The 19,607-nt window shown below is 36.0% G+C and overlaps 1 protein-coding gene across 5 annotated transcripts in view; it reads left to right on the top strand.

Moving 5' to 3' along the window:
* si:dkey-32e6.6 overlaps positions 1–19,607 on the top strand; it is a 42,448-nt gene that overhangs the window by 4,257 nt on the left and 18,584 nt on the right. Inside the window, exons 2-12 of one of the 5 annotated variants that reach the window (XM_087306953.1) lie at positions 1,638–1,732; positions 5,793–5,832; positions 5,936–6,026; positions 6,192–6,354; positions 6,438–6,545; positions 8,625–8,689; positions 9,078–9,498; positions 9,628–9,743; positions 14,603–14,735; positions 15,064–15,221; positions 15,315–15,454. In XM_087306953.1, the coding sequence (XP_087163079.1) occupies positions 9,432–9,498; positions 9,628–9,743; positions 14,603–14,735; positions 15,064–15,221; positions 15,315–15,454 (614 nt within the window). In that variant the 5' untranslated portion in view covers positions 1,638–1,732; positions 5,793–5,832; positions 5,936–6,026; ... (2 more) ...; positions 8,625–8,689; positions 9,078–9,431. Of the gene's footprint in view, positions 1–1,637; positions 1,733–5,507; positions 6,027–6,191; positions 6,546–8,624; positions 8,690–9,077; positions 9,499–9,627; positions 9,744–14,602; positions 14,736–15,063; positions 15,222–15,314; positions 15,455–19,607 lie in introns of those variants that run through there. The other 4 variants (XM_087306954.1, XM_087306952.1, XM_087306955.1 and 1 more) reach the window with 4 other exon arrangements.

Here is a 19,607-nt window from a genome sequence, read left to right as displayed (position 1 = left end):
AAACAATTACACAATTGCTCTGGATAATAACAGAGCAAATGCATTTACATGATCTTCCATTTACATTAAAAATATTTACAAAAGTGTGAGTGATATCAATATTTATAAACAGGCATGAACCTAAAGGTTTTATAACAGAAACTCATAAGGTTGAATAGTAGTTATACTTAATTCATTTTGACCAAAAGCAAACAAATATATTTTTTGATTGTTTGTGTAGTTTTCTTTATAATAAATATACTTTTAACAATGATAACATTGTCAATAAAATAAAAAGAAAGAAACATTGTTTTGAAAAAAAGTTGTGTATAATGTGTCAAAACAACAAGTTATTTGTTTTAACACAATAAAATATGGGATTAAGAAATAACACATTTTTTTGTTGTTTTTGTATATAGCACATTTTTACAACACAATGTTGCCAAAAGTGCTGAACACCATCAATACTAATACAATACGGTGATAACAGCAAAAGTCTGATCCCCACTTGCACCGGGACCCTGGTACCAAAAGAATAAACTGATCAGAAGACCTTAGTGATCTACCAGGATTATATACATGTAGGAGCTCTGATAAGTAAGGTGGTGTCAGATCATTTAAAGATTTAAAATAAAAACATTATTAGTTTAAAATCAATCCGTGACCTAACAGGCAGCCAGCCCAGAGAAGAAAGAACTGGGGATATGTGCTCATACTTGCGAGTCCCTGTCTGAAGTTTTGCAGCCGCATTTTGGACTAATTGCAATCTATTCAGGGCATTTTGACTAATACCCACATATACAGAGTTGCAACAGTCAAGTCCCCCCCCCCCCCCCCCCCGCCCCCCCCATGCAAAAAAAAAGCATGGATTACCTTCTCAAGGTCATTAAAAGAGGAAATGGCTTCACTTTTGCCACAAGTCGTAAATGGAAAAAAAAAAATTATTTCACAACAGAATTTTCTTTTTTGTTAAATTTCAGATCACTCTTGAACTAAAACCCTAGGTTTTAAACAACAGGTTTTTGATAAGTTGGCAGCTCACCAGAACGTAATAATTCCAGATGGGCAGTATCCCCAAACCTGACCAGCTCAGTTTTCTCCTCATTGAAATTAAAAAAAAAATTTTCCAATGCCATTGATCCAACTGGGCTATTACAATAAAATAAAATAATAATAATAATAATAAATAAATCTGTAGTGTTAGGCCACATATAAGTCTAAAATCTCATACATAATGGTCTTAAAAAGTCTTAAATTTGACTTTATTAAACCCGCAGAAACCCTGTCATCATTCTATATGTCTTAATCAGACAGCATCATTAACATGTTAGCATGAAAGCATCAAACTTAAACCAATGGCTCCAGAGCTTACATCACAATGATATGCTATGCTATTCTGGATCCCTCTGGCCTAAATAAAGAACCACCAACTAGCCTTTAACCTTCCCTTAAAAGACTGCCAGAGCAGGACATCACAAAGCACACACACATACAATTCACACACACATACAATACACACACAAATAGTGGGATCATTTTATAATAAGTTTTAAATTGCAAAGATATGAAATTTCAGAGCTTTGTAAAGTTTTTTTATTTTGGAAGTCTAACGGATAATCAGATTTTCATTTTCTGTCTGTTTCTTTGCATGTTCTCAGTAACCGCAGCCAGCTCATGCTGAGAGCATGTAACAGCTGAAACACAGTGCTGGTTCAGAGGACGTGTTTGGGGCAGAGGGTTGGACAGCGGACAGGTCAGCAGAACACACTCACACTGACTCACGCAGGACAGACATTTGTATGAGGACCGACAGTCTGGCAAAGTGGTTTTGGCAGATAGCGTAAAATTATAGATACTGTCTTACTTTTACCCACTGTTTGTTTGGACTGTAATACAAGGCCATCCAGAGATTCAGGAAGCTTATTTGTGTACTGAGAATTTTAGACAAAGGAATCGAAACATTGAGTCTTAAATTAATAAAAGTAACTTTAGTTTTTTTGATAGTAGCTGCAATAAGATGTTTATATTCAAATTATTAAGTAATTTAATTTATATATTATTATTATCTATTTTATAAACAAACAATACATGTAAATCTTTAGGAACATGAAAATAAAATTTAATTAAAAGTAAGCAAAAGATGTTAAATTACACGGAAAATTACCTTTTTTAATTATTATTTGTATTGAGTTTTTCTCAACATCCAAACATCTGAACATCACATTTAAACAAAACGTCTCCAGGACAACATAAAATTGAATAAATAAATAAAAAATAATAATAATAATAAACAAATAATGGCATAGGGGTACACGGTGACGCAGTCGGTAGCCTCATAGCAAAAAGGTGGCTGTTTTAAGCCTCGGTTGGGTCAGTTGGCGTTTCTGTGTGAAGTTTGCATGTACTCTCCGTGTTTGCATGGGTTTCCTCCGGGTGCTCCAATTTCCCCCACAGTCCAAAGACATGCGGTACAGGTGGATTGGGTAGGCTAAATTGTCTGTATGTGTGAATGAGTGTGTATGGGTGTTGCCCAGTGATGGGTTGCAGCTGGAAGGGCATCCGCTGTAGGAAACATATGCTGGAAAGTTGGCAGTTTACTCAACTTTACTCAGTCAGAATATGGCCATTTGAATAGAAAGAAAAATTCAAACATAATAATAATGATAATAATAATCCAACTTTTGGTCTTTCAAACCACTCGGACCCCCTTGGCTACGAGCCTATTTAATTTAACTTAATAAACTGTATAAAGAGAGGATTAAATAATATTTTAATAGCAGTTAAATAATTAATAGCAATATATATACTGTATTCATCCATCCCTACCAATGTCAAGTGCAAACCTAAGCCCTATATGCATAATAAACACACAAACACACACACACACACACACACACACACACACACACACACACACACACACACACACACACACACACACAAGCGCACACACACACACACACACACACACACACACACACACATATTATGTCAAAACAAACTTCTATTTTGGATGTGATTCATCTTTGCCCAGCACTAAATAAAACATCTAATGCCTGTAATAACATGACATCAAACTTAAAATGATGTCTGAATCTTATTTAAAAACAATATTCATTCTAATAAAACCCATTTTTGTCAGCTTCTGTTCATAAAACAACGTTTAAATCCCTATAATGAATTTAAATCTATAATGATGTCTGAATAAAAATCCAATTAAAACTTTTGAGAAACCTCAAAAAAGTGGCATGATGATGCCACAAGATGTGAATGTAAAAACATTATGCTTCCTAAGTCAACATACACAGTTGTTGCCCATTTTGTTCCTCATGTTGTCAGAGCAAATTTAAACAGTCGCATGGCAGTATCTCACTCTGCCGTGATACTTTATGGTGTAAATGTAAATGCAAACAATCTCTCCCTACACATTGTGACCCTAAGAGCTTGTCTGTTTGTATGTGTGTGTGAGACCTTCATCCAACCTTAACTCTGGCCTTTTTAAACATCCTCCTTTCCTCCCCCACAGTCAATTATACATCTCAAATCTCTCATTTCACAATAATTAGCCAAATTAGAACCGAAATTGAATACAAAACTATTTGGACACAGCTACAGTACAATGAAAGAATGTCTTTCGCTTCAGAATAATAAAGTCAAACTAAGTATAGTTACTCAAACTACTGTAATTGAGTAGTTTTTTCTAATTTTCTAAATAGTAATTTACCAAGTAGTTTTAAAAATGTGTACTTTTACTTTCCCTTAAGTACATTTTTAGCGCTGAATTGGTACTTCTACTCCACTACTTTCCTTTAACCTGCAGTCACTGAATCAAATCACACATAGAAGGTAAATTCCATCATGATAAACTACATCAAGACATGGGCACTTTATAATTGCTGTAAACTGTTTGGAAGCATTACAAGTGTCCAAAAAGAGGTCCAAAATTTTCACACGCATTGACCCAGAAACTGTTTAGATGCATGTCACGATAAAAAATGCTGAATATTTACTGTATGATGACCAAAATGGCCTTAAACACCCAGCAGGCACATGACGTCAACATGATGTCAGATTGTAGTTGTACCCTAACATCATGGGGGCGTTGTCATTTGTTTGGAAATTAAATTGGCATAAGAATCTAACATCTGGTCGAGGTCAGTGTCCAACGGTCAACCTAAAATCAACCAACTGTTAATGTCTAATGGTGTTACAGCTTGACGTTGTGTTGACGTTACCACCATTACATATGTCAGATGTTGGATTTTGGTTGGCGTACCAAAATATCAGTATTTGACTTCAATATGACGTTGGTTTCAGATGTTGGCTTGGCGTTGGATATTTTTCAGTTTCTAACGCAACCTAAATTTACCCAAATATCGTCTGACATATCATTTGACGTCATTATTGGACATCAAAATAATGTTGTCCTTAGACGCTGGCAAGACATAGAATTTTAGTCACCTGAAACCACAACTTGAATCTACCCTAATATTACCGTCTTATGATGTTATGTGCCTGCTGGGCAATAACTAAATTCACTACAGAATGTTACGTTTACACACATTAAATGTTTACATTTAAATGCATCAGCTTTTTACTGCATAATACTCACTACTCACTACTCTTAAGTATTTTTGAAAGGGCTACTTTTTACTCATACTTTGAGTAATATTCACAACAGGTACTTTCCTTGCACTACATTTTTAGGCAAGTATTAGTACTTAAGTATGATTTTTAGTACTCTTTCCACCACTGGAAATTACATAATTGGACTTTTTTTTTTAAACGAGCATGATTTAAATTTACATGTTGCAGACTAAAATGTTGTTTGATAAAAGGTATGCTCCCTCCGGAGTCCTCTTTGCATGGCTCTTGATAAGAGATAAGAGAAGCATACAAAATGTGCAGAGTGGTGGATCGCCTAACTTAGCCTGTGTTTCCTCAAACACAGACAGCACACCAACAATGTTTCTGACAGCACTTTTTGAAGATGCTGCCTACAAAAGTTGAGCTAATTTACTAAACAAAAACCTCTAAGTTGGCTTTGCCTTCTCTGGTGGAATATTATCTGTAATAACCCCTTTACACTGTAAAAAATATCATTAAGCTAGCAGTTTTTCATATTTTGTGATTCATGTTTTTATTTTTACTCATTTATTTATGCTTCTGAATTGCATTATGGAACTTTGATCTTTATTTCTACAACTTTAACCTTGAAAAGTTTGAAAAAGTAACTTTTTTAACATTTTTGATAGTTTAAAGTGATACATTGTTAGTGTTATATATTATGCTACAAAAACTTTGTAATAAACTGCCAGTACACTTTTTGTTATTGTAGACTTAATTCTCTATATATTATTTTTTATACGTTATATTATTTCAAATAATATAATTTTTTTATATATATATCCTAAATGTAAATAAAAATGTCAATAAAAGTAATTTTGTTAAACTTTAGACATGAATTTTCAACATCAAAAGTCTACAGAGCAGAAATCAAGGTCCCATAATGCAATTCACAACTGTTTACAAATTAGCCACAAAGTTTCAAATTGACGTGAAATTGTGTTAGTATTTCCAGTTTTTGCTACTGTGATATGATAAATCAACAGCATTTCTGAGGAATGACATGATGCACATTGCTCATTCCATCGAATCGTAAAACTAAATTTAAAACATAAAAAGTGGATTAAAATGTTGATGTCGACTAATTGTCAGCATTGACTTAGACGATTATATTGAAACCATCGTAGATTTCATTTTAAAGAAAAAAGCGCAAGTTTCTAATTATCGAATCCAATAACTTTTTGCAGCGGCTACACACAAATTATCCTGTAATCTCTATTAAACGAGGTGAGTGTGTATCTGTGTGCCATAAAAACACACCGCATTTGTCTGTCTCCATGCATGTGTTTGTTTTATGAGTTACAAAACCATGTCTTTCTGTTTTGGCGAGGTCTTTTTCTTGCATACGTGCTAATGGCAGCATGCCAGGCAGGAACATGTCGAGGACGAGACGTGGAGCCAGACAGAGATCTCTGTGCAGGGTCAGTCAGGCTGCTCTTGTTTGGACAACTCTCTCATTTGTCCATCTCAAGTGCTACAAGGTGTGAACTCTGTGTCATTGTGGCATGACGTGACTGACATTGACCATCATTTCTCTCTCTCTCTCTCCCTGTCGCTCTGTCTCTCTCTCTTTTCCAAATCTCTAGTGTTTGCTGGCTTTATAAGGAGGGGTTGATATTTTTGTGAACTCCTGGCAATGTTGGTCCTCATGCACGTCTAACCACGTACTGTAATCTCCTCCCTGATTTCTTCTCCTCCTCCTCTGCTTCTCGCTGCTGACTAAGAGGGAATTTAAGAGGGCAGCTGGAGGTGAGCCCGCAGGTACACAGTGAGCATCTGAACAGATCGGATCAGGACCATGCAGGCTCTTTTGGTGTTCTGTGTATGCTTAGGGGCTTTAGTGGCTAAAGGAGAAGCCTTCAATGTACTGGATTCGCTGATTAAACTGGCTGGTGTTTCAAACTCGCAGCATCAACTGGTGGATTCTTCTTCAGCATCAGGTGCGTAGACCAGTAATTACAGTGATGTTCATTATAGGAGCTGTGGCACAGGATGAAATCTCAGGGCTGGACAGATAAGACAATTGTGAGGAGTTTGAGTTTCTCGAAGTGGTTTAGTTAGGAAAAATCTCATTGAAATGGCTTTTACAAGAGAAAGAAAAAACACAAGAAGTAACAAGCAGTACTTTAAGTAACAAGAATTTATGAATTAATTAAAGAAAAGCATTTTGCGATGGAATGTACACAAATCTGAATTCACAAGTCTGCATTTACAGTGATTTTTGAAGTGTTTGAATACTTAATGATATTTCATTTAAATGCAAGCATTGTATTTTATTTGATGATGAAATCTAAAAGCAAGTGGTTATTGCAATCATTAGAATTTTGTCTGAGCTACAGTAACTTCACTTTTCTGGACCATTTTTACAGGAACAGGATTTTAGCTCTCATATTCACCCAACTGTCCTAGTGGAATCACTACACATGGAAAGCACACACACACACACACACACACACACACACACACACACACACACACACACACACACACACACACATATATATATATATATATATATATATATATATATATATATATATATATATATATATATATATATATATATATATATATATATATATAAACATGTTTATTACAATATATATGATTTAGTACAAACAATGTTTTTATTTAACTATGAGTAATATGTTTATAGGTTCATTGTTTAAAACCTTGTGAAAACTTTCAGGGTTTTGCTTGAAAAGTGCACTTTGGCTGATTTTCTTTAAAATAAACAGAACTTGGATATAACGGAGTGATGTTCATATGTTCTTAATTGTGACTTAATTAAACTTTTTGGCCTCTACTATACCTTGTTTAAAAGTGTGCAGTTTGTAAGGATTTTTGGAAGTTTCAAAAAGTTTGTAAAGTCTCTCCAGAAAAAAAAAATTATTTTGTAAAATATCTGAAAAAAACACCTTAATTGAAACTGGTTTTATTCATGCACTGTATAGGCAAAATGTCATTTTTAGAACATGTCTTCTGTGTCACATGATCCAACAGAAGTCATTTATTATTATGTCAAAAACATTCATGAAGGTTCTCGGAGGAATGAAGTTTTTATTTATTTTAACTAGACTTATATTGTTTTTGCAACAATATAAATTTATTGGTAACACTATTTTGATGGTCCATTTATGTATTAGTAGACTGTCTGCTTAATATCTGTTGATACTGCTCCTTCAATGGACATTTAACTGACTGTAAGAGACTTTGCAACTACATGTCAACTTACACTAACCCCAACCCTAACCGAACAGTCTACTTATAATTTAATGAGAATTAGTTGGCATGTAGATGCAATGTAACTTGAATTCAACAAACGGACCATCAAAATAAAGTGTGACCAATTTATTTACTAGATATCAAGTTAATGCATCTTTGCTTAATAAAATTCCTAAAGCATTTTGTCAAATAGTTTTTTGCCAAAAAAAGTTTTTTAAGGACAAACGATCAGGAAAAAAGGATTATTTGATTTACATATTTGTCTACATATTACATAGGCGGAGAAAAAAAAACATTTTTTTGGAAAAAAGATAATAATAAAAAGAGCATCAGCACGGGGGTGCAGTGGGTAGATCGATCGCCTCACAGCAAGAAGGTCGCTGGTTTGAGCCTCGGCTGGGTCAGTTCGCATTTCTGTGTGGAGTTTGCATGTTTTTTCCGTGTTCACATCGGTTTCCTCCGGGTGCTCCGGTTTCCCCTATAGGTGAATTGAATAGGCTAAATTAGTGTATGTGTGTTTCCCAGTGTTGGGTTGCAGCTGGAAGGGCATCCGCTGAGTAAAACATGGTGGATAAGTTGGTGGTTCATTCCGCTGTGTCAACCCCAGATTAATAAAGAGACTAAGCTGAAATGAAAATGAATGAATGAAAAATAACAAATAAAACCCACCCCCATAACAAGCCATTCATAAAACTTTCAGCAACAGAATATGATAAACAGAAATACAAATATATATATACATTTCTTAAAAAACTAAATTTGAACCCCTAAATAACTCATGTCTGGATTTGCAGGTGAACAGAGAACCAATCAAGCAGAAAGAACAAAGCAACAGAGCGACGCTGCCTCAGACACACAGGTGAAGCTTTATTTCTGTTTAAATGTCACTCTCCTAGTTTTGTTTGATCAAATAGTTTGGTGAAAAAAATAGAAAACAGTAAATATTGAATTCATGACAATATTTGCATCCCATACTAATGCCTTTTTTGTCCCACAAGCCGCCCTTGTTCTTACAGTGGAACGAGCATGTGTATTCTGGCAGTCCAAGATAGCACAACCATACCATAAATGCTAATTATAAGTCTATTTTTGCTTCCTGTCTTAATGCTTAACCTCTCATTTTCCACCTCGCTTTATTCCTGCCTCTGCTATTTGTCCGCTATATTTAGTTCCTGTAGTTTGTTCAGTGTGTTTCTGGTCATTCCTGTGACACTAATGGCCTTGATTCGGCCGTGTTCTGTCATCAGTCTGTTCTGGGCCGAACTGAGGGTGTGTGGGTGGAGCTGAACGCCGTGCTGGAGAGATGGGGCGGTGCTGCGGGGAAACTAAACACAATCCTGAGGGAACTCAAAGACGAGAAAAAACGCCTTCTGGACCAAGGAGAAGAGCAAAAAGCCAAGAAAAAGGAAGAAGAGGATGATGATGATGAAGAAGAAGAAGAGGATGAGGAGGAGGAGGAAGAAGAGGAGGAGGAGGAAGAAGAAGGAGAGGAGGGAAAGGAAGAAGAGGAAGCAGAAGAAGAGGAGAATGAAGCATCTAACAGCACTCTAACAGACTCATTACCAGAAGGCTGCCAACTGGCAGAATCTCGATTGTCCTGCATGCAGATTGGCCTGTCCGAACTGCCCGTCATCACAAATCTGGAAGTCACCATACTTGAGCTGCCTGGTAAGGTCTGGACAGACTGAAAGATCCGACATAAGTATATGCGTCACTGAGGCGCTCTGTAATTAATGTTGGTTATGTCTTGTAATAAACACAGCCGTTCAACATGTTAACCAATGCGCTGTCTTTCAGGGAATAACTTAACAAGCATTCCTCCCAGTGGTTTTTCCGGACTGCCAAATCTTGAAGAGCTTGACCTAAGTATGAACAGGCTGGACGACTCCTCTTTAGACTCGGCTCTCTTTATGGTACTGTCATTTCTTTATCCCTTTAATTACGCCAGTTATATGCTCCTATAATCTTTATAGAGTCTGCAATGTACATGTCTACGTTGAACTCCAAAATAGTTTCTTCTTAGTCAGGATTTTTAAGAACATATGAATTAAAAGGGATAAAAAGGTTACAAATTATAACTGCTAACTATACATCCAGCCAAGATAAGCCCAGATTTCTTCCTGTGAGCCTTCAAAAATGACCAAACACACCACTCCCAAAGCAAAGCCAGCACCAGGAAAATGGGAACCACACACTGGCCAGTGGAAAATGCCACTGTCGTTTTTGGACTGTCTCTGAAATGTCAGTAAAATTATACTCTTTGATGAGGTAAATAAGTGCAGAGTTTACAGTGACTATTTATGACGGTGTTGAGAGACCACTTACCACTTGAGCCTTGTTGAAAATCCATGTTTTACATTGTATCATTTTATGCTAGATATGAAATTACAGCTATTAATTTAGTGGTATCCAGAGATTCATTCATTCATTTTCTTAGTCCCTTTATTAATCCGGGGTCGCCACAGCGGAATGAACCACTAACTTATCCAGCACGTTTTTTTACACAGCAGATGCCCTTCCAGCCGCAAGCCATCTCTGGGAAACATCCACACACACTCATTCACACTCATACACTACGGACAATTTAGCCTTTACCGCATGTCTGTGGACTGTGGGGGAAACGGGAGCACCCAGAGGAAACCCACGCAAACACAGGGAGAACATGCAAACTCCACACAGAAACGCCAACTGACCCAGCCGAGTCTCGAACCAGCGACCTTCTTGCTGTGAGGCGACAGCGCTACCTACTGCGCCACTGTGCCGCCGGTATCCGGAGATATTCTGTTAAATTACAGAAAATGACCATTTCACAGATTTACAAGCAAAAACTGTAAAAAGACAGAACATACTTTATGATCAAATTAATTAAATTACAGTTTATTAATGTTGATAATTTGCATTTAAACTGTGAAAATAATGTTAAAAAAATTATAAAAGTAATTACTGTCATTTTCTAATTATTACTGCAATTATACCGATTATTGCTGTCATTTTGAGAGGGGTCTGGATGCAGACTGGTGCAGTGTAAATGCATCCAATGCTTTTTTAATGGGCTCACCTAACCCCACCCCTAAACCTACCCCTCACAGTGATGTCACTAGCTTCATTTTAGTGCATTGTGTCTGACATTGCATCACAAAGGCTGCATCAAGATACTATTGGTCATTTTAAAAATGATTACTGTAAATATATAATATATAATTGTAATTATACAGATTAATTAATGTGATTTTAAAGATTATTACTGTTTATACAGGTTATTATGCATACTAATTATGTGATTATAATGATTATTACTGTAATTATGCAGGTTATTACTGTAATTATACACATTAATGTGATTATACAGATTAATTAATGTATGCATGAAATCTAAATATTTGCAAATTTTTTTTACTTTTAACATACATTTAAAACAGAATCTTTTTTTGAAGAATGATTAAAAAAGCGTAGGTACAAATAATTGCTTTTGTTATAAAACACTGTAAATATAACCAAATACTATAGTAACATATATTCTTAGGATATGTAGGTTATACTCCAAAACAATTTGCTTGAAAAAATACAAAACTGTTATATATCTAATTTCTTTCTTTCTTTCTTTCTTTCTTTCTTTCTTAAAATTTTTTTTTACAAATAACACATTTGGTCATTTAACAACAAAAACACAACGCATACACAACAAGGTTGAGGATCAAATTGCAGTTTATTTAGAAAATAATCTTGCTATCAAAGGTTGAAACAGGAACAAACAGGTGCATACAGATAATCCCAATCGTAAAGGTGGCAAACAAAGTAAAGCAAAGGGTCAAACACAGCAAGGGAAACCGCGTCGCAATGCTCACTAAAAACACTCTTCACTAAAAACAATTTGACAGAATTACCTGTAAAATAACGTTTATTGTTTGCAATGTACTTTATTACTTTTTAAGGAAATTAATTGTATATGTTACTTTGTCAACTCTACTGGGCCTATTTTTTTATATTTAAAAACAAACAAACATATTAATTTTTGGAACAAATTAAAGCCCTTTTACACCAGAAGTGAAATGTGAAGGGAATAAACTTCAAGCTGAAATAAATGTAAATAGATATCTGTACAGACAAGCTCAAACAAACCTTTCTGCATTACATTAACAATAGAATGCAAGAAAAGAAAGTTTAACTCTCTTCAGCAATTAATATGAAGAGTTCAGATACAAATTCCTTGAAGTGGCTTCTGAATTTTTCTTCTGATATTACCATTTTTCTCAGGCTTCCATGTCTTGATTCAGTTATTTCACTTTTATGGTAAAAAATAGGTTGTTTTCATAGTTTTCAACAAGAAATAACGGACCATAATCATAAGAGGCTGATAAAAAAGAAAATTCCAGGTGGCATTTAGAGGTTTCTACATCTGAACACTTCATATATTAAGTACACAGTTCAGTTTCACATTTTATTTACTTAAACTTAAACCAAATCTGTTTCATGCATGTGATATGAGTAAATACATGTTCATGTTCACATTTAAGCTAGAACTACAGTATTTCAAATGTTTTCAAATCAAACACAACATCCTAGTAAACATTTGTCCAACGGCAACCTAATGTGCTTGGCCAAAAATGTTTGCGCTAGGATGGCATTAATCTGCAAAAATATGTAACACAAAACATTTCCTGAAAATACATTAATATACATTTGTAGTAACAGGTGTCTACAGTTATTTTGGGTTGCATTTATGCAGTGTATCTGGAAAGTATTCATAGCGCTTCACTTTTTCCACATTTTTTTTTGTTACAGCTTTATTTTAAAATGGATTAAAGTCATTTATTTCTTCAAAATTCTACACACAATATCCCATAATGACAATGGGAAAAAAAGATTTTTTGAAATTGTTGCAAATTTATTAAAAATAAAAAACCCGAAAAATCACATGTACATAAGTATTCACAGCCTTTGCCGTGATGCTCTAAATTGAGCTAGCTCAGGTTCATTCTGTTTCCGCTGATCATTCTTGAAATGTTTTAGCAGCTTAACTGGAGTTCACCTGTGGTAAATTCAGTTGATTGGACATGAATCGAAAAGGCATACACCTGTCTATCTAAGGTCCCAGGGTTAACAGTGCATGTCAAAGCACAAACCAAGCATGAAGACAAAGGAATTGTCTGTAGACCTCTGAGACAGGATTGTCTCGAGGCACACGGCTGGGGAAGGTTACAGAAAAGTGAGTCCTTAAGCATCCGGCCCAAGTCCGGCAGCCGGAGCCGGGGCGAGTGGTAATTTTCCAGCAGGATGAGAATCTAGCTGTAACTGGCCCGAGTGTTTTTTGCTATCTGGGAAAGCTCTCTCTCTCTCTCATTCGCTCGCGCGCCACACACTAACATACACACACACACACAAGCACCAAGCACACACACAGGCAAAGCTTTCTCTCTCTCTCTCATTCGCATAGCAATATCCGCGATATTGCTAGACAGCCCGCTCCCGTCCCAAATTAAACCCGTTACCGACCGCTCCTGCGATTTATTTGGATGCAGACCTCTAGATGAGACTAAAATTTAACTCTTTGGAGTGAATGCCAGACGTTACGTTTGGAGAAAACCAGGCACCGCTCATCACCAGGCTAAAACCCTCCCTACAGTGAAGCATGGTGGTGGCAGCATCATGCTGTGGGGATGTTTTTCAGCAGCAGGAACTGGAAGACTAGTCAAGATAGAGGGAAAGATGAATGCAGCAATGTACAGAGATAGTCTGAATGAAAACCTGCTTCAGAGTGCTTTTGACCTCAGAATGGGGCAACGATTCATCTTCCAGCAGGACAATGACCCAAACACACCGCCAAAATATCAGTGGAGTGGCTTCACAACAACTCAGTAAACAACTCGGCCCAGACAGAGCCCAGACCTAAACCCTATTGAACATCTCTGGAGAGATCTGAAAATGGCTGAACAACTCCACTTCCCACACAACCTGATAGAGCTTGAGAGGTACTGCAAAGAGGAATGGGCAAAAATTCCCAAAGACAGGTTTGCCAAGCTAGTGGCAGCATATTCAAAAAGACCTGAGGCTGTAATTGCTGCCAAAGTATTGAGCAAAGGCTGTGAATACCTATGTACATCTGATTCTTCAAGTTTTTATTTTTAATAAATTTGCAACAATTTCAAAAAATATTTTTTCACATTGTCATTATGGGGTATTGTGTGTAGAATTGTGAGGAAATAATTTCATTTAATCCATTTCAGAATAAGGCTGAAACATTAAAAAATGTGGAAAAGGTGAAGCGCTATAAATACTTTCTGGATGCACTGTAAATGTTATTTACATTTTTTGTTATGTGTAGATCAATTTACACACTGTTGTGAATCAGTTGTGAAATGACATCCATAGATTATGTCCTTTACACACGCATTTCTAGTTCATTAGTACCCTCACTGAAATTAAGCAATATGTCAAATTATTTGCACTGAGTGTTCACTTCGTTCAAGACATAGACAGGAGAACAACCATCATCACTCAATAAAGGGGAAATTAACTGGTGATCCTTTTTTAAGAAACTCAGATATTTTCTTGAAAATTAAAAAGTAATTTGTGTATTCACTATTTACCAGAAAAAATGTTTGATTTCATAACTTGCGTTACTTGAAATGCATTATGTCAACACTGAAAGGCAAATTACTATTGCACGTTGTTATTTAGGCTCATGATTCACTAGGCCAAATGCAGACAGAACATAATCACTGATTCCCAAGTTATTATTTATTTTTTCTTATTTGTTTTTTTTTTTTTACAGAATCTGACAAAGCTGAAAAGACTGAAACTTGATGGCAATGATCTTACAATAATTCCAAACTTGCCCACTTCTGTGGAGGATCTAAAGATAAACAACAATAAAATAACCCATCTGGCTTCACATGTCTTTAAAGGTTTGTCTTGTTTTCATGCCAGCTGCACAGAAATGCATTTATTCATTGCTTAGGTAGTACTGAGCAGAAGTTCTAAAATATGCTACAGGAGTGGAGTTATTCAATGATACCAGTTTTAGTATAAAAGTACTTTTATTTGGAGGCAGTGAGATCACATGACAAGCAAAATTGCTTGATTTATCTCGGTATAATATTGTAATGCATGAAACTTATATGTAAGGTAACAGCTTTACCACTGGGTGTCAGTGTAAGTCCAGGAATTAAAAATTAAAATGACTGAAACGTTTGTTTAAGAGTAAAGTAACTAATAATATTTTATTTTCTGTAGGGTTTAGTAACCTACAAGTGTTGGAACTGGCAGGAAACATTCTCTACGAGGGCAGCATTGCACCCTGGGCCTTCAAACCTCTGAAGGCACTCAAGTATTTACGACTGGATAAAAACAGATTCAGCTCCATTCCAGCAGGATTGCCCCCATCTATAGAGGTCAGTTCTGTAACCCAGTCAATGCTTCAGTCACTAGCTGCTCTTTATAGGTTTGTGGTGTTTATGTTTTGATATGTTTTGGTGTGTTTGCAGGAACTGAGGTTGCAGGAAAATCAAATAGTAGAGATCCAGGACAGGCTTTTGGACAAGTGTGTCCACCTGAAGGTGTTGGATCTCAGTCACAATCTATTGAAAGAGAACAGCATCTACCCAGAGGCTTGGATCAAACAGCCGTGAGTCTCACAAGCAGATTTTTATACCTTATTTATAAATAAAATGTTTATTGCTATAGGAATGACACGTTATTTTAACATTTATTTAAGTATGAAAAAAACAGAATGATCAGCATTAATCAAATGTTACATTACAAAATGTCTATTGACCTTATTCTTTCACGTATGAGTGGGCCTAGCCTTTTGAACCTTAATGGTTTAAGACTTCCGGTCTCATTTACTTTCATTGATTTTTAGCCATAAAAACTGCTTATTATGCTGCTCTATGTTGCAAACTTGTATTTTCTTATTATTTTGTTTTAGTTCATGTGCATTATCTTAAACACAACCGTTTGTAGAGCAAGTAGTAATTCTAAGTCATTTCCCCATAGACAAGTGAATCACAGAAAAGAGCATTGCAGAATAAGGTCAATATTTAAAACATGTTTTGCTTATTATACAAAAGAGACTACAAAGAAATCAGTATTTTTACGTAATATTTCAAACAATGTATTTTAATATTTTAAAAAGTATTTAAAAAATGTATTAAAATAATAAATTATTCATTAATAATAATTAAATAAAAAATAATGTAAAAAATTTATTTATGCAATTATGTATGGATTTTATTCTATTAAATATTTTTTTTATTATCACATAATTCCACATCTCCACATACTCCATTTCAGTATGTGCTAAATAATCCACATAAATCTAAATAAAATAAAAATTGACCTTTAAACATTTGTGTTTAAATATTTCATATGCTAAATTATAATATTTTTAAATACACATATGAATTAACAATTTATTTAATTGCATATGTTTAGAAATGTATACCAGCAGTTCCCAACAGGTGATCTTAGCCCACAAGGGGGCCTCAGTGAGCTCTGTTATTTGCAAACAGACCTAATTTTCAGCCAGGCAGCCCAAGGGCTTGCGGTGAACTGTTTTTCATTACAAAACGATCACATTTAAGATCAGATTTCTTTAAAAATCAGCGATCTTCACTGCCTGTTAGATATGCGATATGAAGTGGGTCCCAAATCAGACAAGAAGCACTGCATTCAATTCCATTTCCCCCCACAATGTCTTTAAAACATGTTTATTTTAGCCCAGTATTTTCAATGGAGTTTCTGTGCTAACCTGTTGCTAATGACAGCACTAGGGGTTACACAGTCTTTCATCTCATTTTATTCTTGAACAACTAAATGAAAGTGTGTATGAATTTTTCCCAGTTACGGGTTGCAGCTGGACGGGCATCCACTGCATAAAACATATGCTTGATAAGTTGGCAGTTCATTCCGCTGTGGCAACCTCTGATTAATAAAGGGACTAAGCTGAAAAGAAAATAAATGAATGAACAACTAAATGAATGCTTAAGGCATTTACCTAAGTGTATTGTTGACAGTACAAGGGTGAAGCAGTGGCGCAGTAGGTAGTGCTGTCGCCTCACAGCAAGAAGGTCGCTGGTTTGAACCTCGGCTCAGTTGGCATTTCTGTGAGGAGTTTGCATGTTCTCCCTGCATTCGCGTGGGTTTCCTCCGGGTGCTCCGGTTTCCCCCACAGTCCAAAGACATGCTACAGGTGAATTGGGTAGGCTAAATTGTCTGTAGTATATGAGTGTATGAATGTATGAGGGTGACAGGCCCAGACGACAGGCCGGCCGGAATCTGTAAAAGTCGTTATTATATGGACAAGTCTAAAATGGAGGACTTGTTCCAAAAAGCCGACCCGCAACCATACGGGACTAAGGCCAAAGAAGAAGAATAAGAAGAAGAAGATTGTAATGACATTACAACATCGATGCTGTAAAAACAACCTTGTGAATTTGAAAATAGTCACATTAAGCTTTCACTGGAAGTCTAGCATTGGCTTTTAAAGGGCCATGACACCCCCCACTTTCGGTTAAAGTCTACTTCAGAATTTTTTCAAAAGATGCATGATTAATGGGCGTGGAGCTCCGCAAGCATCGGGCAGGAGTGGGCGTGGCCAGCAGGGGAGAAGGGGAGAGAACAACTGTTGTTGTCAGTTAGCTCACAAAATGAGACAAACCGTGAGGAGACGCATGAGTTTATAGTTTACAAAGTTAAAATTCAAAGAAATGAACAGTGATTTAATGCCCTGCTACATTTGTTATTCATAATTTCATATACAGACAACCACAATTTATATCATTATAAAGATAAGTGTGTTCATGTAAACACTATAAATGAGGACTTCTCCCTCAATCCCCGTATCCAGCAGACTCGGTGCAGCAGGTCTCCTGACCTGTCTATTTTAACCATTAGCCCTGCTGGTAATCTGGAGGATTTAGGCAAACACAGCAGCACGGCGATGTGTCTGAATGTAAACAAACTCCTGATAAAAGACAGCGTCCGCCATTCTCTAATTCGCGTGCTGCTCTCCCGACAAAAATGCTAGCAGCACGCACACAGCTTTGCTGTATGATCGGCCCTGACAAGATCGCGGGGGAAAACATGCAACAAACCCCGTGGATCATGGAAACAAACACATACGAGCCTTCATGAACGGCTCAATACTATGCCGTGGTTTCCGTGTCTCTCAGCTCGGGCTTGACACTGGCAGGTCTGGCAGGTCTCATGAATAATTAAGCAGCCGGCTCTTCTCATAGGATAAGAAAACTCCCCTATGAATAATAATGAGAAACCGACGCGTCATCATTGCACTTGCAGTACTGCGCTACGTCGCTGATTTTGATCCCACCCCAAAAATCATTTTAAACCCGGAAGCTGAAATTAGCTCACAAAAGCTCAAAATTATCCAGTTTTCCCCACAATTAAAGCTGACAGGTGCTAACATTGTCTTAACTGATGCTCAACACACACACATCTGTTAATATAAAAAAAAAGTTCTCCGGGGTGTCCTGAACCTTTAAACTCTAGCTGTGCATAGAGCTCATTAGGAGAACCATCATGTTATTTTAGTTCTTTTTATACCCTGGCGGACCAAAAAATAAACAAATTTGTAATTCATCCTCCACAAAAATAACAGAGTCTCACTGATTTACTTTCAGCAGCTAATAGTAATGACCCAAGCATACTTGACCCAGGTGAGGAAGCTCTAAACATTTCGGGTCGCAGCGTTAGCAACACTAGAAACATGGAGTGCAGGAAATACCAAGATATTTACCTAAAGCAAACCCAGCCACATGCATTTTTTTCGTCATATTTATTTGTTCATCTTTTGACATCCATTTGGACTTTTCGTCATCCATATTTGCGGAGGGGGCCTTTCCATGTTTTTCAGGGGAAAAGGGGGTCTCAGGCAAAAAAAAAAAATGGTTGGGAACAATTAAATAAATTGTAAATTTATGTGCATTTAAAAATTCTACAATATATACATTATTTATAATTTGATTCATTGATTGTCTGATTGAAAAATATAAATATACAGAATGTTGTCAGGGCTGCGTTGAGGGCTAGAAAGGATAAAGGCATTTTTGGATATTACAATTTGTGAGATAAAAATAATGTCTGTGGAAAGTCCCCACAAAACATAAAAAACGGCAAAAGGTTCCTTTATCTTAGCTGTACATTTTCCATATTTACCACTAGGTGGTGCACAAAACACATGCAGAGAGCTGTGCCACAGTGGCGCCCCCAGAAAATTTTCTTAGGGGTGGCCAGAAGAGGCCGCATCAAATCTTGGGGTGGCACACTAAAAAATAATGAATTCAGTGTAATGTTATATTTTTGTATCTGGTAAATGAAATAATGTAGTTTTTATTAATTTAATTAATTCTTCTTGAAATATTGCAATTTATTCCTTGAAATAATTCAGGAAGTACATGGTCAAACCAAATAAAAATCTATGTTTAGTTTAAAAACACTTATATATATACTGTATAAATAACTCTTTTTTTACGTGCTTTTATAGTACATCATACGGTATATGCCAAGTCTAAAATAATGAAGATTAATGAGTTTATTATTCCCAGTGATGGGTTGCAGCTGGAAGGGCATCCGCTGTGTAAAAATGTGCTAGATAAGTTCACCTCCCTTGAATTGTTAGATTTGTTATTTAATAAACATAACAATTTATTAATATTTATTCTAAATAAATACAATTAATATTAATATTATTATACAATTATTATTCTAAATAAATAACAGAAATCAATCCCAAATATTACTGGAAAACAACAACTGGA

The sequence above is a fragment of the Danio rerio genome, chromosome 23 (assembly GCF_052040795.2).
Source record: "Danio rerio strain M-AB ecotype USA chromosome 23, GRCz13ab, whole genome shotgun sequence".
NCBI lineage: Eukaryota > Metazoa > Chordata > Actinopteri > Cypriniformes > Danionidae > Danio > Danio rerio.
The sequence above is the reverse complement of the archived record's forward strand: the minus strand, read 5'-3'. Positions and strand labels throughout refer to the sequence as shown.